Source organism: Homarus americanus, unplaced genomic scaffold, assembly GCF_018991925.1.
Source record: "Homarus americanus isolate GMGI-L3 unplaced genomic scaffold, GMGI_Hamer_2.0 scaffold16430, whole genome shotgun sequence".
Taxonomy (NCBI): Eukaryota; Metazoa; Arthropoda; class Malacostraca; order Decapoda; family Nephropidae; genus Homarus; species Homarus americanus.
Genome location: NW_024729259.1, coordinates 7,971,751 through 7,996,600, shown reverse-complemented (window position 1 = coordinate 7,996,600; position 24,850 = coordinate 7,971,751). Strand labels below are relative to the sequence as shown.

At 35.9% G+C, this 24,850-nt stretch overlaps 1 protein-coding gene across 3 annotated transcripts in view; it reads left to right on the top strand.

The window, feature by feature from the left end:
• Positions 1-825: 825 nt before the first annotated feature.
• LOC121866510 overlaps positions 826-24,850 on the top strand; it is a 72,332-nt gene continuing 48,307 nt past the window's right edge. The window contains exons 1-8 of one of the 3 annotated variants that reach the window (XM_042366263.1): positions 826-983; positions 4,026-4,241; positions 5,813-5,925; positions 7,318-7,431; positions 9,055-9,115; positions 10,642-10,754; positions 11,740-11,859; positions 11,997-12,066. In XM_042366263.1, coding sequence (XP_042222197.1) covers positions 978-983; positions 4,026-4,241; positions 5,813-5,925; positions 7,318-7,431; positions 9,055-9,115; positions 10,642-10,754; positions 11,740-11,859; positions 11,997-12,066 — 813 coding nt within the window. In that variant the 5' untranslated portion in view covers positions 826-977. Of the gene's footprint in view, positions 984-1,060; positions 1,148-1,248; positions 1,291-4,025; positions 4,242-5,812; positions 5,926-7,317; positions 7,432-9,054; positions 9,116-10,641; positions 10,755-11,739; positions 11,860-11,996; positions 12,067-24,850 lie in introns of those variants that run through there. The other 2 variants (XM_042366264.1, XM_042366262.1) reach the window with 2 other exon arrangements.

Genomic DNA, 24,850 nt, shown 5'->3' with positions numbered 1-24,850 from the left:
TAACGGCTAAGTAAGTCGTTAAGTACTGAAATTTATAAAAACATAGTGTGGGGTATGGGATGTTTGGGTTCGCACTCAGGATGGGATGGAGAAAGGAAACTCACAATGTACTCTCTGTATACATGTTGTATTGGATGTACAATGCAGCTTGGTGCTGGGAAGTGGCAGCGTGGTTACAAGCGTGATGTAGAGAGAGCTGGTTGGTGAGGACGCTCGGAGGAGGGCAGCTTGTGGGTCGCCATGCTCGCCGGCGGGAGCGAGGGCCGCCAGGCAGTGTAGCTTGCTGCGGCTGTAGCTAGAAGAAGAGAGTTGGTTGGTGAGGATGCTCAGAGGAGGACCAGCTTGTGGGTCACCATGCTTTCCGGCGGGAGCGAGGACCGCCAGGCAGGCGGAGGAGGAGGAGGAGGTGTTGCTGGCTGGTTGGTGTAGGTAGAAAAGAGGCAGGTCACCACGAGGTCAGGTCTTAAATAGCGGAGGTAGGCGTGGCTTAGTAGTTGACCTTCGTCATGTAAGGCGGCGCTGGTTGACCTAGACCACGAGGGACAAACAGCGTTTGTAGGTGAGAAATCCACTATAATAGCACCAATGCCATTCTGTTCCCGTGTCACTTATCCTCTCCTCCTCTGGTGAGCAAACTTTGCCAGTCACACCTGAATTCCATTGTCAATTTGTATTGTTTATGTACATGCTAAAACAATGTGAACTTCGACAATTTGATGAACATCTATCAATCTGCGATGTCTCATACCTTAGTCTATTAAATCCGTGGTATTATAAGTAACATGAACCATCCTCCTCACCAATCCGGATGGGGTGTGCCTGTGGTAGTCGTTCGTGCAGGTGATGGTGACCGCGGCGGCGCGTCCAACACGTGCGCTTGAGGACACTCATTTGTGCGGCGCGGTGTAAACACATACAGTTTAAGGCTTTTAAAAGAAGGAGAAGGAATCACTTTGGGTGGTCACCGCAGGTCTTTTATGAAGGTCAGTTGATACTACTCTTATTATTGAACAGTACTGTGAATTTTGTACAGAGTCAGAGGTGTTAAGTAGTGTAATTATTCTTCTCACTGCCTCTCGTTGTTGATCATTTATCCATGATGTTGGTGGCCAGACGTTCATCTTCTTTTATCACAACATGATGAACTGTGAGGCAAACATTCTTTTTTTCAGAAATTAAACTAACCGGCGCCGCGTCGTCACTTAAATTTTTGAACTGGAATTTAGCGTAAGGGTTAATTATGTAGTCGCCAGGATTCCTGATATGTGCTGCCATCTGCTGATATTCCTGGTGACTGCTGCTTGTTGCTCATTTTGAGATTCATTTTGCATTTCGTAATTCCAGAGGAGTTTTACCAGGTTATGATTAAATTTTTATAAGAAACTTGTCATAAAAGAAGTCGTTCAGAATTGTATTGGAGACAAAATATGTTATAAGTTATAAATCAAGTAAAAGTGAATGGTATTTGTTCAGAACAGGGCATCACTGAACTATTGTTTGGGATTTTATTTGGCAATATAATAGTCTGTGGGAGAGTTGTACCTCATCTAGCCATTTTTTCTGTAGATGAAAAGAGGGTAATTATTCTTTTTCACCCATTTCCCCTTTTGATATGAATAATTGTTTTTCTGGTATATTTTGGTGTGTTTTAGTCATATAAACTTTATTTCTTGTGCAAATGAGCCTTTTTTGTTATTTAGGAAATCGACCAAACCTTACCTTGCTTCCTAGCAGTGCCCTACGGACCCCCGCCATATTATAAACAGAAAGTAATTATTTTTATATCTGGTACCAATAAAAGCAGCTTTCATGAAGTGTCATGGTGTAAGTTTATGTTTTATGTGAAGGTGTGGACATGAGAATACCATGGACCGAGCAGGTCTATTTGTAAACAAAGAAGGCAAATGACAACACACACCGACAAGAGCAAATACTATCTAACCTAACCTAATGTTTGAGGGTAATTATATTAAAAACTTAGCATTTGCACAAGAAACATTACTCTTAAATATTGATTTATAATTTAAAAAAAACTTAAAGGGTAATCACAAACACTAAAAGAGGAATGGGTGAAAGACAAATATTAACCAAAAAGAGTTTTGTTCCCTTGAGAATAACACTCTTAAATTTACTTATGGTGAGGAAAGTAGACCACTGTGACATGTTTCAACAGCCACTGTGCATTTTATGAAAGTATTTTTGGTAAATTTATGATAGTAGCCAGGTTTTAATTTTTCCATAAAAAATATGTTATTCCTGTGGCTCTTGTTGTAATTCGAACGAATCCGACCTTAATTTCTAGTGCTAACCAACCTAACATAACTGAAACCTGGCTACTATCCTAAATTGACCATATTTTTTTTTTTTTACATGATGAGATTTGATGATTTATGATAAAATACAGCATATGCATAGATATCTTTGGAATGGGCCATTCTTGACATTTTACCTTAAGTGATGCAACCCATCATATTTTTAATTTAATAAAAATGAAAGAATCCTGACATTCCATTTTGTTGCAGAGACACATGAATGTCTACAAAGAGTCCAAGGTTTAACCTTAGACATCATGGACTAATTCATGAATGAGTTAAATTTTAGTGTAACAACCAAGTCCCAAGAGAGGGTGATAGGAAAGTTAGTGATTGCAACTCTTATGTTAGAGTTGGGCAGCATCTTCCTGAAATTATTATACAGTATGTAGTTTTGAAACTAATAAATCTGAAGGTGGAATTGTAGAATAAAGTGTTAACTCCCTCTGAAGCTAACACTATGTCTAAGGTAGTGGAGAAACATAACACAGTTGCTTAAAGACTTGCAAAACTGGATTTACTCATTTATATTGGTGCATTAAACCAAGGATGAGATTTCCACTCCTCAGAAAACTTATATTTTGAATACTGTAGCATCTATTACTGATGTACTATGTACAGTCAGCAAAAAACTATTCTGCACCCCTGGGTGCGATGGCTCTCGCAATGAACAGTGCGAGACTGACACCATGTATTGGTAAGGTTGGTACCTCTGATTGTATGATTCATTGTAAAACTAATGTGCTGTTATTCCTTATATCATGCGTAGTAACCACAGAGAAATTATCAGGAATACATATAAAGCCATGGCACTTAAACCAGGTAATGTCATGGCATTATATACGGTAGGAATGGCAGGTACTCTAGAAACTGAGGTGCTGTATAGGAATTTTGCATACTATGAGATAAAACGAAATTGTGTAAATACTCATGATTATAACCACGATCTGAGAAAGTGATGAGACGTAGCATAATACAAGACCTCAACCAGAAAAAAATACAAAACATTTGTAACGTAGGAAAGTTATACAATATTATGCAGAGGTAACTGAGCTACTGGAAAGATGTGAGTTAAGAAACGAGCTACAGTATATCTCTCTAATGTCACAATATATGATAAAAATAGGGGCTTAACCGGAGGAAACTGGTAGTAAAATTCACAAAGCAAAAACATTGTCAGTGTTATGTAACACAGTGTAGCAAAGGATTTCGCCAGAGGAAGTGTGATCGTTTAAAAGAATGTAATGAATCTGTTCGAAACGGAGCAGTTTCGATCTGCAAAGAGCAGACCATCAGAGCAAACAGAAGTTGTAATGGCAATTGCTTTGGATATTAATTTGATTATTTTATAGATATAGTTATATGATGTTAACTGCTCTATTCTCATCTTGTAACACATTGTACATGCAGACACACTGAAACACCTTATGGTAAATACTATCTACAGGCTAACTGGCAACTCAGGAAGCCAGGGCTACCAACGTCTGCTTTGACTCCTGAGTGTTTTCAGAATTCTTGGTCCGGTGTGTCATACTGTAGGAACCCGTAAAGGTGCAGAATAATATTTTGCTGGCTGTACATGCAGTATACTGTATAATGTATTTGATACACTTACAGTACATAAAATTTATATATTGAAATTTTTCCTTGGATTTCCTTGAGCCTCCTGCAAGATACATTTAAAAATTATTAAATAATGCATTAATTTTTCAGTCGCTTGAGCAAGGAACCGAATTAACAGAAAAAAACAAAGCCATGGCAGATCAAGAGGTGATGGATGTTACCTCAGATGCCAATGGTACATCACCCAAGGTAGAAAGCAAAGATGGAAGGACTCCAGCTAAGGGAGGAAGATTTGGGTCCAGGGGAGGACGAGGTGGTCCCAGAGGAAGACTTGCCTTTAGGGGCAGAGCAGATGCAGATGATCAGGTGAGTGAAGAATGGAAGATTGCTACTAGTGAGGCCAAGTGATGGTGAAAGGTGGGAGAGTCTGCATAAATATTTTGATTCGAATGACGTTCAAAGATCTTTAAAGGTAAAGTTGATGGAAAGAGTCATAAATGTCTGTGTTATGTAGTGATGCAGTGAGTCGTGAGTTATAACCCAACTCTCACATTTTCTCTAGTGAATCAGTTATTACATGTTTCTCCAATTCCTTAAATTATCTTATCCTCTCTCTATGCTCTCTTTGCCCTCTGAGTGAGGGGAGTGAACTGACTGCAGGCAGCACCTGACCCCTCACACTTCCTGCATCCTCCACCTCTTTACCCACTGTATAAATATTAATGTTAGTAACGAAAAGATAAAAGAATAAAGAATTAGGATATAAGAAACAAGGTAAGAGAAGTAAAGAAACAAGGAAGAAAGAATATTAAAAAAAGAAAAAATACTGTAGAATAAATAGAAATTATAAGTTTAAATGGAGACCTTTGTTACACTGCACTCGTACTATCATGTGGGCGCTTTCCAGTTATTTTGCAACACAGCTTAGGGCGATTTACAAAAGAAACTTTGGAGATGATGCATAAAGGGAAGCTCACTGTAGCGATCTTACAAAGTGGCACCTTACGGGATGCTTCTCACAGCCGCCTTAAACCTACAGTACTTTGCAGGTCTCTTCCACACTACTGGACTTCCATAACCCAGAAATAGACTAAGGTGATAGTATCCATGAAATTGGAAATATGTAACCCACGGAGTGTCTGTATAGAAATACAGTACAGGGGGTTCCCGCCGATATGAACAGGATTCAACTTTAATTTACAGTATTTTATTTACCTAATGACTTAATTTTTCTTTCAATTACTGTATTTTGTTATTCTGTTTCTTCTTTTCTCTTAAATTAAGTGATTTTAGAACGTCCTCAGAAACTGAACCCGTTCGTAACCCGGACTAATTAGAACAAACTCCAGTTCGGCAAAGGCGAAATTCTGAAAAGGGCAATTCTATTGGGTGGGGGGGGGGGGGCTGCTGCTGCTTATCTGGATCTCTGGATTGTTTCAGAAATCAGACATAGTCTGGTTGTTGACAACTGTTTTCACTGATGTGACGGTTTCATACTGTAAAACGTTAAATGTAAGTACGGTACTGGTAGCCACAGATTTGTGGAAAAGTAATTTCTAAGTACTCGTGTGCCTAATGAATAAAGAAAAACTGAAAGATGAGAGTGTATTTGTTGCATCAGGCGGGAGGTAGTGTGGGTGGGTGTCTCCCTCCCCCAGGACCCCTTTGACAGGTTTTTATGCAATTTCATCAAAATTTTCATTATTTAGGTTCATTTGGTGTTATCATTAACCTAAGATGAGTCACTGCTTCGTATTAAATTCCCAGTCCTTTGATTATTTCCATGAATGAATATAGCTGTGATCTCACAGCACAGTGAAAGATTTACATTTAACGGAATACAGTACTGTACTCAGTTCTTCCATTAATAACCTGTTTGTGTTCATATATTCAACAGATATATAATTATTTTTCATTAATATTGCTTTCCAAAACAGAGAGAAAAGGACCCTTGTGGTGTGTTCCTGTTCTTCCCTAATGTCATCACTGCAGACACAGCTGCAGAATTGCTGAGAGTTGGAAAATCTGCCACTGAGATGAGATTAGGAAAGTAAGTTTATCAGTAATGAGTATGATACTGTATTAAGGTCTCATAACTAAGATAACTTATTTTTATTGGTGAATGGAAAATATAATTGCACCCTTAGAGATGCATCTGCCAACCCACATGGCTAGTGGGAGGAACTTAGTTGGTCGATAGAGCCGGTTCACTGTTCCCGTGTTTCTGCTTATGGGAAGTGCACTTAGCGATGCACTTTGCGTCGAAAAACCACGAGAGAGTTCATAAGCGAAAGGCCAACCTCAGTGCTAACATGATCAAACTACCGACTTTGGCTACAGTTGTCTTATCTGCAGCATCTGAAAGTCGTCCCGAGACTCTTGAATGCAAGTTATCCCCAGGTCTCTTGTGCCTTTGCCTTGGCTTCTTGGCCACCTTATTTTGGTCACATTTGAGGGGCACGTCTGTCTTACACTCTCACTGTGTGTCAATGAATTTGCTTTGCTGTGGAGCCTTCATTTAAAAGGAATTTTATGGTATTCCAATCATCAATTTTGCCAAAATTTATGAAATTATCAATTGTCATTCTTTGAAACTGACTGTAAAATGATGATGGTGATGACATTACAGATATTAACAGAAACACATTCCCAAGAATTCAACATTCTTACCAAAAAACCGCTTGCTTGCTGTATTGTTTTATACAAATACTTATGTTAAAACATTTTGACTACCACTTTTACAAAGGAAATAATTCACCTGGTCAGAACAATGTAAAAGGAGTAAAAGCTTACAGGCATGACTAAAATTGTCATGGTTCTTTATACATGTACTGTACTGTACTTGTCAAATGGAAACAATATAAACAACAAACAACCACCATACACTACCTATCTTATCCACAAATTCTTGTGAGGTTATGATAGATTGATTTTGGATTGGTTGTTTTGTTTTCTAGTAGATGGTGTATGCTCACTTTGTTTACAGGACCCAAGCTCCTTGTTTTTCTAGATTTGCCTTCTGTTTCTGGCTTTGATGAATTGTTTTTCTTTGTAATACTGTACAGTAACAAATACCATTTGCAAATTTTGTAAAAAAAAATTACTTAGTACTGTAACTGAATATGTGTGAGTATATGTGACAAAGATTAGTAGCACAGGTTCAGCATTGATAACTGATATAGTAAAGGAGTGTGCAAGGATGTACTGTATACAGGTATGTAAATAATTTGTAGAAAATTTTAAATAAATATATTTGTCATTTTGTCTGACTAGTTAATACTGTATGTATTATTTATGTGTTTTTTGCAGTAATGGGCTTTTCACTTGGTTCTGAAATGGCCTAATGAGCAACTGAGTTAAGCTCAAATACTTTTATGAATTTTAGATAGAAGATAATAGAAAATCAAGAAAGTTGTGCATTAATACTGTATACATTTTTCAGGATGTGCTATATGAATTTTGCAACAGAAGATGAAGCTACAGAGAAGAAAAAAGAATTATCAGAAACCGATTTTGATGGAGTGAAGCCACATGTTGACTCTGCCTTTAAGCAACGGTATGTGGACACGTAACCACTGTGTATCGGCCACTTCCATAGACCAGTTTGACAGTGTGGTTTCCAATTTCTGTCGTGCATTTATGAATAATAATTTCTATGTTTATTAGATATTACAGTTTGAAAATTCACCAAGAGTAAAAAAAGAACAACTTATGGAGGGAAAGGGTATTTAGTGTGTACATGTAGGTTTAGAATAATAAAGGTGGCGGGACAGAATGAATGGCAGTAGCTCTTGAGTCTGACCACCCTGCGTCATAGTGGGAAAGGGTTATTGAAACTGGAAGAATTGTACAACCACAAATAAAGACTGAATGAAATCTAAGCAGTTCATAATGATCAGTGTTTGTCTGTACTCGAGACTTGTAAATTTTTCATCACTTGCTGTTTACTCTGGTTGACATTAACACTTGTAGGTTTATTTTGGTTAATATTAGCACCTGTAGGATTACTTTGGTTCGAGGTACAGTATTACCTTTCTATACTGAACTTCTATGCAGTATATTTATTTAACCAAACTTTCAGATAAACTATCCATGATTATTTAGGTAAAAAAAATGTTGTTTCTAACTTAATTATAACTGATTTTATAAACTCTGGTATCAACATTTCTTGTTCTTTTCACAAAAGAATTGAATCCCCATCATTATATCAAATAAAAATATTTGTTTAAGGGTCTTTTATTGAAACAGTCTTGTAGAGAATTTATTGAGGATCATTATGGTACCAAATTCATCTCTATCACAATTAGAACAGATGCTGTTCAAATATCTCGATAGATTCTCTTTTTTTTTTAATGGTAGAATTCCTGGGGTAAAAAATTGAAGTTTGCATAGGAGTGCATGTATTGAAGAGAAAAGTAGAGGATATTTCATTTCATATAAGAGGCAACTTGAAGGGCACGAATTCCTGGTGCAGTGTGGAAAATAAGGGAAGTCATGCTAAGCTTATAGGTAAGGAGTTATAGTTGCTGAAAAACATACATGTAGCAGACTGTGGTCTATACCTTATATAATGAGGGTCTGTCTTGTCATTGGGGTGCGAATAAGGTACATTTTTTATTTAGATAAGGTCAAGTAACTCCCTTGTTTACTGCAAACCTTCTGTATGATATTAGTAAATTGTTGGATGTGATTTAGTGGTCAAGATTAAGGTAATAATAATGATAGTAAAGTTTCAGGGAGCCTGAGAAAGGAGTACTGTACCTGTACTAGATAGAATATCAGGATATGTGTACCTGTACTATGGTGGAGGAGCATACAGCGTAATAGGTTACAATGGTGTGTTCGATTTTGAATGGTACAAGTGAGTGAGAAACATGTAAGATAAAATGTAGGCAAGAAAATTACATGTGGAGGATTGTATAGTTTGCTGTTCAACCCTTGTAACATTCACCATTAAACACTATACTGTAATACAGTGGAAAAAATACATAGGCTATTAATGGACCAAAAAATACTGTACGGTAGTTTGAATTTTTTTATTTATATTAACATTAGGTTTGCTCCAAAGTTACTAAACCAACATGAAAAAAGTCCACTTTTGGTATGTCAGTAAAATGCATGAAATTTAAAAAAACATTTGCTGTAGATGTTAGTAATATGTCATGATCTATATTTTTAGGGATTCTAGCAAGCAGAATTCCAGTGAAGATGCAGAGGCAGCACCGTCAAAGAATAAGGAAGTAAGTTTTTATAACTTGAATTAAACAATCTGTAATTTTTTGAATCTCATTAAGAATACAGTAGTTCGACTATAAAAATTTTTGTTTTTATAAATTACCTAACACCACCCTAATTACAGGTGGGCAGCAGCAGGACCACTGTACATACTGCATGTTGCTTTTTCATTGCTCACCCCTTTTATCCCATACAGTTCTAGGTAAAGTCATACTCAGTCTTTTGTTCCCTTGTAAGTAACTTTTATAGCTACATTATTCATGGGAGTTCAGAGTTGCTTATAGGTTAACAGCCATAATAATTGAAGAACAGAATGATGACCTTTGGCTATCACTGCTTTCCTTTTGTTCCTCTGAAATTTGATTACCTTCCTATGCACAGCACAGAAGTATCACTTTAAGTTGAGTAAAGCTAATATCACAACACAGAAAAGCTAATATTACACACACAGCTGATATAATAAACATATGCACAAACATCTTCATTTCAGATATTTACTACTAGATGTTAAGTTATGGGTGGGGACCAATAAGAGCTAAGAAAACCATAAACACAGACAGGACACAAATTTCATCTGAGGGTCATTGAATGGCATGTTTTTCCATGGCAGTCCTATTAGGGTATGTGTTGTGTAGCAATCTTATAATTTCTTACATTATCAGTTTAGAAATATAATAAAACAAAATGTGGTGGTCTGCTCAAGTGGTATGGATATGCTGAGGGAATGAAAAGTGAAAGATAGATAATAGGAATGTATATTTCAGAGATGGATGGTGGGAGGAAAGGGGGAATGACCAGGGAGGTGAGAGGATGGGATGAATGACACTAGGGAAAAGGGGAGATGGAGATGCAGGATGCAGCATTGTGCATGTATGAACAGAGAACCTGGCTTGTGTAAATTTTTAGGGCATTATATATGATGTGATTTGTGATAATGTTGGCTGTTTGTGGAGAATCTAAGTTTATTTTTTCACCATAAAACTAGTGGGACATTATTTTTTTTAAACAATGATTTTTTTAAGAACTACGAATTAATTCCTTTTTGTATTGCCATTCCCTATGTATCTGTTCATCCTATGTTTTCATACATACAAGACTTATAATAATACCATATATACCTTGAACTTCTGGTTTGTTTCAGTATTCATTCTTTCACTCCTGGAGTCATATCTCAGGAATGTGTATTGGCTGCATTCATTAAAGTGACAAAGCTAAGTGTTACGCTTAAACGTAAAAAAGGTTAATAGTCGTTATAAGTACTTTTAGAGTTCTGCATTTTTATTAGCTCGTCTGTTTTTAAAGAAAATACAGCAATTGTCATGACCTTGGTGTCTCTTTGTAATTGTCTGATTAAATTTATACATTTAGCTTAGTAACCTTTAGCAGACGAGGAGTTTTATTCACCAGCAGTCCTTTTTTTATCTTTCTGTTAACAGGAAAGTATTTGCATTGTTATTTAATTATAAATTTTATGCTTGTGTTGATTCCTTTTTAAATTAATCCATTGATAGATATCTTCAAATCCATACAGAGAGAAAAGGATCCATGTGGCATATTCATCTTCTTCAAAAACATCATCACAGCTAACCCTGCTGCTAAGTTGCTGGTTGTTGGTAAAAGTGCCACGCAGATTAGATTTGGGAGGTAAGTCAGCATAATACAAGGTGATCTAGTACCTTATTTTAGTGTATTGTCATGGAGGTGGGCCTGCTAACCATACACCTACAAGTACATTCATTGCCTTCCTCTCCGTGAGACATGGCCGAGTAACCATTTGTAAGTCGAACACAAAATATATGAAATGTGAGTGTGTCAGTCTTGTATCACATATGAATGAGGTAGGTTAGTTGTTTTTCACTCTTTGCAATAATATATTTTTGGGGAACTAGTGGGTTTTTATCATCCGCCTTTAAGAATAGAGGTAAATGAGTGTTTTTATAAATTGTGTGTGTGGTGGGGGAGACATTTTTCATGCAGGCCTTTAAAGCCATTTTCTGTAGATTTGTGATATTTTATATATACATTCACTGATAATAGAGCGTTTATCTCCACTTGGTAGTTATTCCCCATTGACTTTGAAAACATTGATATTAAAATTCTTTATAACAACCTATAAGGAAATAAAATTACATATATTACTGTGTATTCATCAGTGCTACAGCAACAGTGAAGTGTAAGTAGGTTAAGGAAACATTCTTTTATGTTTCATTTCCTTGGTAATGTTTATCTTGCAATATAGTATTTATGGTTTTGTCTTTATATACTGCAGTTTATTATAGGTCTGCCTATAAATCACCTCATTATGCTAGACTGCAAATGATCGAAACCTCTACCACCAATGTTAAAATACAGTAGTGTACACTTTAGTTCACTCTGAATACTGTAGTCGAAGCCACAGTTGTAATGACTGTGAATGTTGAGTCCCACCTGTAATAAACTATTTTAAATTCTTTTATAACTTTTCATCTAGTGTAATGCGGCTGGATTCAAGAGTAATAACAAATTTTCTCCTAATTTGCTTTTAATCATTCACTCTTAACAACTTTGACATCCCAATAAACGATTCAACATCATGCTCTCCTCTTATTTACATGTACATTAATATTAATGAGCTTATTTTCTCTTCCAGGATGTGTCATATGAATTTTGCAACAAAAAATGAAGCAGAGGAGATGAAAAAGCTATTATCAGAAATGGATTTTGATGGACTGACACCACATGTTGATTCTGCATATAAACACCGAACCAGGTTATTAGTGATCTTGCTTCCTCTTTCCATTCTGATATCCTGTACTGTACTGATGTTATATGTTTGTAAGATAATAGTGAAATGAAGGATTACTGTGTTGGAGGTAGAAATATTACCAGATTTTTTTTTTTTCCTAGGGATGCTGGGAAGCCAGAGAAACGGGACCAGGACGAGGATGTTGAAGTACCTCCATCCAAAAAGAATAAAGTAAGAAATTATTTTGCCTGTTTAATAAGATAAGTTTATAACCAAAAGAAAAAAGTTAATTACAGCTGGTAATACTGTACTAGAAACTTCCAACATAAGAAACACAAGTTTAATCTTCTGACTAAGTAAGGTTGATGAGCTTTGTGTTCTGTCTGCTGTGGTCTACTCTGAGCTGATTACTTGTCAGGGTGAGGGCTTAGATTTTTAGTGAGTAAACCTACAGTATTTCTCTTCCTCACTTTACATTTCTAACATTATCTTATTCACTTATTGGCTGCAGGGAGATAGTTCTATTCACTTCTCATCCTTCAACAGATGTCTTGTCTGTTTCATTTTGTGCATTACCCATACAGTCAACCCTCGCTTTACGCAGTCCCACTTTACGCGTTTACGCGGTACCCTGCCGAAACCGGAATGCTCACTTTCCGCGGTGTGTGTACCCTTTTACGCGGAGAGCGGCGCGAGCAGTGTGCGCACAAGGTCGCCCAGTCATCAAAACATTACCGAGTTCTTCACCCGCCACCCACCACAGCCGGCCCAAGTCAGTGATAGTGATAATGATAGTGAGGATATGGACTTTGAGGGGTTTGACAAAGAGGCCCTGCAAACCTCTGTGGTGGATAGTGATACAATTGATACAAGTGATACAGGTGAGGGCCAATAATCTGCACTCTGCCTCGGAACCAACCCCCCATCCCTGTGTGCCCAGCCATCTTTTCTACCAATGTAAGTGTTAAAAAACTTAATATTATTGATATTTCTCTTAATTATTAATTGTGTGTGCATACCATCATAAAATTAAGAAGTTATTTTTACTACAACGTAGGTATTGTGTCTGAAAAAGTGGAGTTTGGGGGTCGGCCCGGTCTCTATTTCAATTAATCCCATATGTTATGTTGTTCACTTTACGCGTTTCTCACTTTACGCGGGCCGCCGTAGGTTGAATTAACCGCGTAAAGTGAGGATTCACTGTATAAAAAAATATGGCTGGGTGCTAAAGCTAACACCCATCATAATGTTTCCCATGATTTAGTGTTGGATACCATTTATATAATTATATATATATATATATATATATATATATATATATATATATATATATATATATATATATATATATATATATATATATATATATATATATATATATATATATATATATATATATATACAGTACTCCCTCTTTATCGACGGGGGTTACGTTCTGTAAACGGCCGTCGATAAAGAAACCGTCGATACCGTGATGGTTACGTAATTTTTCTAACTATTATTAGCATATGTTGAATAAATGTACCTTTAAGCATTAATGCGTTTCCTTTACGCATAACCTTAAATAATAGTGTATAAATAATAATATAATAAGTGGACAAAAATACTAGCAAACTTACGATTTCATTTATTGAAGTGAACATCGGTCCTTACAGTAAACAATACAGTGTACAGTATATACAAGTGTGATGATTGAGGCTTATTAAAAGCCTGACCAGTCAGATGAGTATGATGAGTCAAGGTCTGCATCTTCTTGAGCCAAAATAAAAATCCGTCTAAATAATCCGTTGATAATCGAAACCGTCGATAAAGAGGGAGTACTGTACTTGTATGTATGTATATATATATATATATATATATATATATATATATATATATATATATATATATATATATATATATATATATATATATATATATATATATATATATATATAAATATCATGTAGATCCACAATGAAAACGTGGATAAGATAAATCTTGATAAAATCACACGGGAAAAGGGAAACAACGGAGCACCTTAGCTAAGGTGCTCCGTTGTTTGATTGCTCGTTTTAAAGTGGCAGCGTGGTGGCCTGTTGTGTGTAAGCAGTATGCGTAATGCACATCGCGGGTACACAAAAGCCAGCAAAAAAAATTGAGTTTTAAGTCTGAATTCTCGGGTGGTCGGTTCTGGCATCCGGATTTTGGACTTTTACTGTATCATTAATACTTGTAATAAAAACAATAAATTAGTAAAAAAATTAAATAATGTTAGATTTGTAGGAGTTTAATTTAGTTGCAGCTTCTCATTTATAGGATAAAACCGTTAGTTATAGGAATATTCGTAGTAGGATCCGTTCGTTATAGCATACCCCACTGTACCTGGATCCAACCTACAGTGATTTACGCATATATATATATATATATATATATATATATATATATATATATATATAATATATATATATATATATATATATATATATATATATATATATATACATACATACATATAAATATATATACACTAGACCCCGACTTACGACTCATTGGACTTCTGACGCCTCAGATATAGATAAAAAAAAATATATTGTTTTTAAATGACACACGCATTTTCTATACGAAACGTTTCCAGTTAATGTAGTCTCCATGTATAATTAGAAATTATGGGGGCCCCATGTGCATTCAGCTGACTACATTAAAGGTTAAGTGCTCCAGTCACACTGTATCCATTCCTTATTATTTATTACTTTCACTGTACTGTATCCATTCATCATTATTCATTACTTTTACTGAACTGTATTTCATTGTAGATTTAAAAAAATTATTATTTTTTTTTTTTTTTTTATCTATGTCGGACTCTGACCATGTCGGACTTCGACCTGGATTTGGAGTCCTAACCCGTCGTAAGTGAGTCTGGAGTGTGATAATATATATATATATATATATATATATATATATATATATATATATATATATATATATTTATTTATTTATTTATTTATTTATATATATATATATATATATATATATATATATATATATATATATATATATATATATATATATATATATATATATATATATATATATATATATATATATATATATATATATATATATATATATATATATATATATATATATATATATATATATATATTATATCACACACACACACACAGTCAACCCCTCACTTTACTGGTTAATTCAACCCACAGGGTACGCGGAAAGTGAGAAACTCATAAAAGTGAACAACATAACATATGGGATTAATTGAAATAGAGACGGGCCGACCCCCAAACTCCACTTTTTGACAACACACAACTATGTTGTAGTAAAAATATTATCTTAATTTTATGATGGTATGCACACACAATTAATAATTAAGAGAAATATCAATAATGTTAGGTTTTTAACACATCAGTAGAAAAGATGGCTGGGCACAGGGGGATGGGGGTTGGTTCGAGGCAGAGGGCAGATTATGGCCCTCACCTGTATCACTTGTATCAATTGTATCACTATCCACCACAGAGGCTTGCAGGGCCTCTTTGTCAAACCCCTCAAAGTCCATATAAGTCCATATCCTCACTATAATTATCACTATCACTGACTTGGGCGGCTGTGTGGGTGGCGGGTGAAAGAACTTGTTAATGTTTTGATGACTGGGCGACCTTATGCGCACCTGCTTTCGCCGCTTACACAACATGGCGGGAGGTTTGGATCAAAAATGGCGCGGCTCAGCCAGCCGCTCTCCACATAAAGGGGTACAGCACTCGAAATGTGAGCATTCGGTTGACCAGGAGTACCAGCGTAAGCGTGAGCAGCGGAATGTGGGACCAGTAAGCGAGGGTTGACTGTGTGTGTGTATATATATATATATATATATATATATATATATATATATATATATATATATATATATATATATATATATATATATATATATATATATATATATATATATATATATATATATATATATATATATATATATATATATATATATATATATATATATGTGCAAGTAAATCACATGTAGGTTTGGCGTGATCTAGTATATGCTGATAACCAAAGGAAGAAGAAACCACGAAGTTCCCAAGCGTTTGGAATTCATCTTCAGGGGTGAGTACAGACTAGTCTGTACTCACCTGAATATGAGTGGTCAATTATCACTTATATATATATATATATATATATTTCATGTAAATCCCAATGAAAACATGGATAAGATAAATCTTGATAAAATCACGGGAAAATGGAAACAGCGGTGTACCTTAGCTTCGTCTTTATTCAAGACATCTTCAGAGGGAACTGGATTACATGGACAGAGAGCTAAATATACAGGGGTGACCTAAAACATGAGGTCAGGTCATAATGATGACATCCACTAATCCCACACCAACACCACGTAGAGGAGCTTAGAAGGGTGATGGCGTGACTAGACAGGTCAGGTCAGAAAAAGGGACCCACAAAATAACTATCATACATCAAGATCAAAGGTTTTCAAAGCATTTTTAACCTTGGGCCACTGACAAATAAATTTATGTAACATATTATCAGTTTTGAACTGACCATCACTAAGGTTTATTGATTTTAATTCCTAATCAAACTAGCTTCAACCAGAAGTCTTTCTGTGACACAAGATGATTTGAATACTTCTAAGCTTTTTCCCAAGCAATGGGGTGATTATTATTCCTAACATGAACAGACAAGGCACTGCTTTCAGATGCAGTTCTGATATTATACTTATGTTGTTTGATTCTGAGCTGCAGTGTTTTCCTGTCTGACCTACATAATTACAATTACATTTGCTACATGGAATACAATAAACACTTCCATTTACATTCAAACTTGGGCTATTCCTTATTAACATATTGGTAATGGTTGAGTCATACTTGAAAACAACATTAATATTTAGAAGCTTGAGGGACGAACTAAAGGGACAAATTCATCACGATAGGGCAGAGTCAAAATATTCTTAAGTGTAGGAACTTGTCTGGTTTGAGAGGAATGAAAGGATTTTTTAGCCCTTTTAAAAGCAACGATCAACAAACACAGAAGGGTACCCAAGTTTCTGTGCAATAGAACGAATGTGTTTAAATTCATCGTCAATAAATTCAGAGTCACAAATACGCCAGACATCTTAGGAACATAGCAGAAAAAACTGACATTTTGGTAGACTCAAGGTGATTCGATAAAAGTAGATGAAACTGTCTACCTGTGTGGGCTTTCTATATACCTTAAATATAGTTTTGGCCATTTCTCATGATAAGCATATCAAGAAATGGAAGGGATTCATTATTTCTCTTTCAATTTTGAATGTGATACTAGGGACAATATTATTAAGCTTGTCTAAAAATTCCAATGGGTCACTGTTTTTAGGCCAAGACAAAGAACATCATCTACATATCTATACCAGGAGGAATAAAGTCCACTATATTGGGTAGTAATCTAGACTCAAAAACTCCATATAAATACAGGCTAGAGGAGCAGAAGACAATTACCCATGCTCATGCCAAATATTTGTTTGTAGAACTTCCATTTGCTCTAAACACATTGTCAGTTACACATAACTCTATCAATTTCAGGAAAGTATCATGTTCAATAGTTAAATCTAGCAGTTGTAATTTATCTTTAAGAAATGAAAGTAAGTCTTTCTAGGTACTCTAGTGAACAGTGAATTTACATCAAAACTTATTAATTACTTAGGGTTCGTTTGTGTTTCTTGAGTTTATCAATTAAATCACTGCTATGCGTATATGTGAATTAGATATTTGGCCTGTAGAGGATATCATCTTTACCAGCCACTTGGATAAGGTTGTATACATAGTGTTTTAAATAGGAAATTTGCTTCAAACATTCCAAAAGATTTGAAACAGCCTTGACAAACTTGAAAAGAAGAATATCCATATTACCAAGGCTGATAAGTCTAATGCTATTGTTATCTTGGATAAAAGTGACTACAATGATAAGATGAATTCATTACTTAGTGATGAAAGCACGTATGTGAGCTTTGAAAGATCCCTGGAAAATATTAATAAGTTATCTAATTCCAAAATGAAGATGTTTTTGAAAAAGAACCCGATCTCCTAAACAGCTCTCAAATCAATCACTTTACCTTATATGTATGGATTGATCAAAACACACAAGCTTAATAATCCATTCGTCCTATCGTGAGTTCGTGGGTTCTGTCACTTACAAATTATCAAGTGGCTGATAAGATGATATCCTCCTACAGGCCAAATATCTAATTCACATATACATAATAGCAGTGATTTAATTGATAAACTCAAAACACAGAACCTTGCAGTTTAAGTTTTGATGTAAATTCACTGTTCACTTAGTACCTGTGAAAGACTTACTTTCATTTCTTAAGATAAATTACAACTTCTAGATTTAACTATTGAACATGATACTTTCCTGAAATTGATAGGGTTATGTGTAACTGACAATGTGTTTAGAGCAAATGGGAAGTTTTACAAGCAAATATTTGGCATGAGCATGGGTAATTGTCTTTCTGCTCCCTGAGCCTTTATTTCCATGGTATTTTTTTTAGGCTAAATTACTACCCAATATAGGGGACTTTATTCCTCCATGGTATAGATATGTAGATGATGTTCTTTGTCTTTGTCCTAGAAAAAGTGACCCACTGGAATTTTTAGACAAGCTTAAGGATCTTGTCCATAGTATTACATTCAAAATTGAAAGGTAAATAAATGGACCCCTTCCATTTCTTGATATGCTTATCATGAGAAATGGTCATAAATATAAATTTAAGGTGTACAGAAAGCCTACACAGGTAGACAGTTTCATACATTTTTTATCGAGTCACCTGGAATCTACCAAAATGTCAGTTTTTTTTGCTGTTTTTGAGATGTTTGCGTATTTGTTACCCTGAATTTATTGATGAAGAACTGAAACAAATTCAGTCCATTGCACAAAAACTTGGGTATCCTTCATTGTTTGTTGATCATTGTTTTAAAAGGGCTCAAAAATCCTTTCATTCTACTCAAACCAGGCGGCAAATTCCTACATTTAAGAATATTTTGACTACCTTATCGCAATGAATTTGTCCCGTTAGTTCAGTCCGTTAAATTATTGAATATTAATGTTGTTTTTAAGTATGACTCAACTATTACTAATTTATTAATCAAGAATAGCCCAACCTTGAATGTAAATGGAAGTGTTTACTGCATTCCATGTAGCAATTGTAATAAAAATTATGTAGGGCAGACTGGGAAAGCATTACAACTCAGAATTAAACAGCACAAGTGCAATATCAGAGTAGCATCTGAAAGCAGTGCACTGTTCGTTCATGTTAGGAACAATAATTAATCATCCCATAGATTGGGAAAACAGCTTAGAAATGTACAAATCATCATGTGTCACAGAAAGACTTCTGGTTGAAGCAAGTTTGATTAGGGAATTGAATTCTATAAACCTTAGTGATGGTAGGACGAAACTGATATGTTACACAAATTTATTTGTCAGTGGCCCAAGGTTAAAAATGCTTTGAAAGCATTCGAGTTAGATGTAGGATAGATGATTAGTGGGTCCCATATTTTTTGCCTGACTTAAGATGACTAGTTACGTCGCCCTTTCGTTTGAGCTCCTTTGTGTGTGTGGTAGTGTTGGTGTGCAGATTAGTGGATGTCGTATTTATGACCTAACCTCATGTTTAGTAAGGTCACCCTGTGTAGTTAAGCCTCCCTCGGTCCTTGTAATTAAAAAAAAAATGTAATTCAGTTGCCTCTGAAGATGTCTTGAATAAAGACGAAACCTAAGGTGCTCCATTGTTTCCCTTGCTCCTGTATGATTTTATCAATATAATATATATATATATATATATATATATATATATATATATATATATATATATATATATATATATATATATATATATATATATATATGATCAAGTTTTACAGAATGCAAAGCCACACACGCAAGTTTTGTACACGTATCTCATGCATAAGGTCACTGGCAGATTTAATATACCCACAGTATCACTATACCCTTTCCACGCTAAACTGGCCCGTAAGCCCCGCGGCCCCGCCCCTCTTCTATAGCTACTGTATAAATAGCCGATTGGTTCCCCTGAGCGTTTTACCTTCCCCCCGAATTGCGCGTGTACAAGCACGTATTTATATCTACCTTTTGTGATAAATATTTATAATTTTCTAGCACCCTTGAAATCAGCTGCATTTTGATAGTTCAGATATTTAACATTATTTTAGATAATAACAGGTCTGCTTACCAACTGTGAGCACGTTTAATTTGAATTTTCTTTGAACCAATCAGCTATTAGTATAGAAGAGGGGCGTGGCTTATGGGACAGGTTAGGTGGAAAACTATAGTTGGTCTTCTGTACTTGGGGTAACTGAAGCCGCCTCAATATTCCTGTACATTTAGATATTCTTTAGTGTTAGAAAGGTAAAAAGATAGACATGCAGAGGAGATCCAAGAGGAAAAAAGGTTCCAGCGAGTCAGGAGTCCTCACCCGCCTTTAAATACATCAATATATATTTATTTAATCCTTCAGTATCCACCAAACGCCAGTTGGGTATGTTTAAAAATAATTCTCAATACCACAGGCTTCAAAGCACTGTGTAACCAATACATAAATTACCTGTACATAAATTCTCGATTAATATCTCCATAGGTTTACAACTTCACTTCATATCTTTACTTCTGGGCCCAAATATCTGACCGTCTTTGTTTCTAAAATGTACATAACGACAGTGAGATTTGGCTCCACACAATTCGGAAATTCTGCCTTCCTTCCTCATACATATCACATCAATTTCCTCACACACCCAAGATAATTTAAAGAATGAAATAAAAATAGAAATACAAAACAAAAAGAAACAAGAAAACAATAATCATGGCTGAAGCCCCCCAACACGTCAAGACCACACGAATTCTCAACCATCATTATCTACTGTGAGTCTGCAGGGCGTTTACCTGTGACACTTAAAGAAGTTAATATCCCGACACCTATGTGGCTGTACAGGTGACACATACTGTATACCTGTAGCTTTAAACACCTGCTAAAAATTAATTTTGATTATAAGCAAAAGCATATGTAACTTTAGGAAAACCAAAGTAGCAGACGACACACACACATATGACACGTCCCCAGCAATACACAGACGTCTACTCAGCCCAATAAAATGTTAAAACCAAACACACCAGGAAGGACGCATTAAAACTTTCCTTACAGGACCCACTCCTCACTCCTAACCACTCACCGCACCTGTACCTCCTCATTCCTAACCACTCACCGCACCTGTACCTCCTCACTCCTAACCACTCACCGCACCTGTACCTCCTCACTCCTAACAACTCACCGCACCTGTACCTCCTCACTCCTAACCACTCACCGCACCTGTACCTCCTCACTCCTAACCACTCACCGCACCTGTACCTCCTCACTCCTAACAACTCTCCGCACCTGTACCTCCTCACTCCTAACCACTCACCGCACCTGTACCTCCTCACTCCTAACAACTCACCGCACCTGTACCTCCTCACTCCTAACCACTCACCGCACCTGTACCTCCTCACTCCTAACAACTCTCCGCACCTGTACCTCCTCACTCCTAACAACTCTCCGCACCTGTACCTCCTCACTCCTAACCACTCAACGCACCTGTACCTCCTCAACCCTTACCACTCGCCAATCCCTTGTCGCTACCCCCAACCCATTTATCAACATCGTCATCATCATTGGCCATAAGAGCTACGCTAAAGAGCAAACACTCTTTTTATCGAAACTATTTTCTATCCCGGTTTCGGTACATACGTGATAATCTTCTGTATGACTTCACGTCCTTTTGTTATAGCATATTTACGTCTTTGTATCAGGATAATCACAAATACCTTCACTTTGTGTTGAAAAGTTCTGAAGACATATTCACCAATATTCGCATATGTTTACATCCAAAATTCCTCTTAACCGATAAAGACCACTAACAGTATAAAGTGTTTTAACATATATAAGACAACACATTAAAGGGATTCTTACCATAGTTCAGTGCTAGTGACGTCTGATCTTAACTGATATAATCTTAATCCAGATACTGTACACACATTACACCCTTTTTAATAAACAGCTTCATCAATTAATGTAAAGTAAGGTAATAAACAATACCTGGTACACATTCCCTTACATATATATATATATATATATATATATATATATATATATATATATATATATATATATATATAGAATTATATATACATATATATGTGTGAGTGTGTATGTGTGTCAAAGTCAACAGCGTAGAATTATTAGCAGGGAAATATATCGGGAACACAGAGTGTACTTTACGACCCTCGGCCATGACAGCATAAAGTAGGTGTCTCTTGAGCTCATTGTTTACGATGTCTGGAAAGGAATCTTCAACTCGGTGGCCTCGTGTCGCTGGCAGTGTTGGAGTATGTGGACGCTCAATCCTCAAATTATATCCGTTTTAGGTGTACATATACTGAGGTTCTGCCGCCTTATAAACATTTTATCTCCTGCCTCATGTCCAAGGCACCAGCATTTTGATTTATAAAACTGAAACACGTAAGAAAGTTGCCGGCATAGCCGCTGAAAATATAACTTGCAAAAACTAATTTAAACTTTTGATAATTTTGCCGAAATCTGCACCAGCGTCATTACTTCCTCTCATTTCTCCTATGAAAAATTTTGCCTCTGCATTGCAGTTAATATGAGATTCTTAAATAAAAAAAAAGTGTAATTATAATGATTGTCCTAAACTATACACATATTAGAGACACATATGTTTAATAACTGATGCATAATCTAATTGTTAAATTAAAGCCTCTGTTCCCTAATTTGCCATAATTAATCGCAAATAAAAGATTCATTCATTCTAAGTAAAATGTATTCGTTGATATTAAATACATCAGTACAGAAATCATATCAGAATATTAATAAACGTTTTGGGAGGAACAAATTCTAATAGCAGGTGGTGAAGGCCTCGTGTTGCACATTACTTAATGAGTTGAAACGAGAGAACCAAACTAATCCTTCATACCATATTCAATAACCACAATAGCTACTGTATGATGATTTAAGAAACAACACAATTAATGTCATAACGATAATGAAAAACAAACATTGAATCATCTGTTGGGCGACGGTGTATTATAGACCGTGGGTAAATATGTGTTGGTGTCATGTTTGGCGAGTAAACCCGAGTGCTCGACCCAGAAACTTGGGAAATATATGCATAATGAAATGTGAATATACTCGTTGGCTTATTTAACATCTCCAAGGGAAGACACCTTACGTGGTAAACCTGCAAGGAGACACCAGCTGGTTAGGACACACACCTGCACGGAGCCCACCAGCAAGAAGACACACCTACCAAAGTTTCACACACACCACCACACTCACACCATCGCATTCTCACACCATCACACTTTCACTACTAAATTCTCACACTACCACACTCGCATACTCACATCACCTTACTCTCATACCACAATACTCTCACACCACCATACTTTCAGATAGCCACACACACGCACACCACCACACAATATCTCAAGATAATATCACATTTCATTCGCAAATTGAATCGAACTAATTTTGCCTGATAGTGTTATTGTCAGTAGTACAAGGTGATGTTCACTACTCGCCTAGCAGCATTGTTTGCCTCACTAAAGTATTATTGTTAGTGACTCTTGCACTACTGTGGAGTTATCTGGCGTTACGAGTTATTTGCTCTGACATAAATGAGTCGTTTATTGTAATGTGAAGGACCTATGGGACTTTGGCAGGGAAGTGTGAGTGAACTAGGGATGGTAGTGCACTGCCTCCTGCCTCTCCACCCGGGCGAAGGTGGGTAACTCAACTGGTTGTATGTATGTATGTAGGTATGTATACTCAAAAGCCCGTATTCCTTGGCACTCCTTGTCAAATCAGTTGCAAATGGATTCGAAATTTGAATCTGTAATATGCAGGCAGTTGAGTACTGTGCCGGCTACACTGCCCCTATGGGATCTACTGTGCCTAAGTGACATACACCTCATTAGTTTCACTAATAGAGGACGTTACTTTGTTAAATGAATCATAAATGGACTACATATGATTAATTTTTTATTTGTTTCTATACTTAGGTTAACTTTTCATGAAATTATATTAAAAAAAATACATTATATGAAGGAGTGAAATACTGTGGGGTTACACCGCTTTAACATTCATCCCTTCCTCCCGCACAACGATAAAAAACGCACTAACATTTTTACTCCTTCTCTGAAAAAAAATCCTCGTGAAATTTTATGCTGTAGGTTAAAGCTTCTTTTTTTCATAATTCTTTACCATCTGCAATATATTCACCAACTGTATATAAATTTAGATCATCATGAAGAGCAATATTGACAAGCAAGACAACCCAAAAAATTAACCAGTTTTATTATTGTCACTGTCCTGTTCACTGTTTTGTTACTGAGTTTTCTCAGTCATTCAGTCTATCAGTGGAAGTAAGAACACACTGGTACACCTGTAAACCACCTGTACACTCACACTACTGTACACTTAGAGACCCAGAAATGAAACAAATTATGGCAAGTTATGGGAAGCGGCTATGAGGAGCTAGCTTGTCCACCAGACTCCCTATACTGTACGCCAGTTAACCACTAGTCAAGTTCTTCGTATAATTCTTACCATCAGTCTTTTGTGATTTTGGACGTGACAGGTAAAACCACTACTAGTAGAGCAGAACAATAAAGCTATCGATAAACCATTACAGAATATCTGACAATAGATCAATAATATTCTTCTCATCCAAAATTAAAGTGTATATAACTTTGTATGGTTTACTGTATGAGATATTATAAAACAATCTTCTATTCAGTATTCTCACCAGCACTATTTATGGAACCTGATACTCTGGCGATAATATATCAGATTTCCTGAATGTATAAAGTATTACTTTCACATTAAATTTTTCCCCAATGTCTGTATTTGTTTCTTTCACAATTTATATAGGACTTCAATTTTGGAACAGAC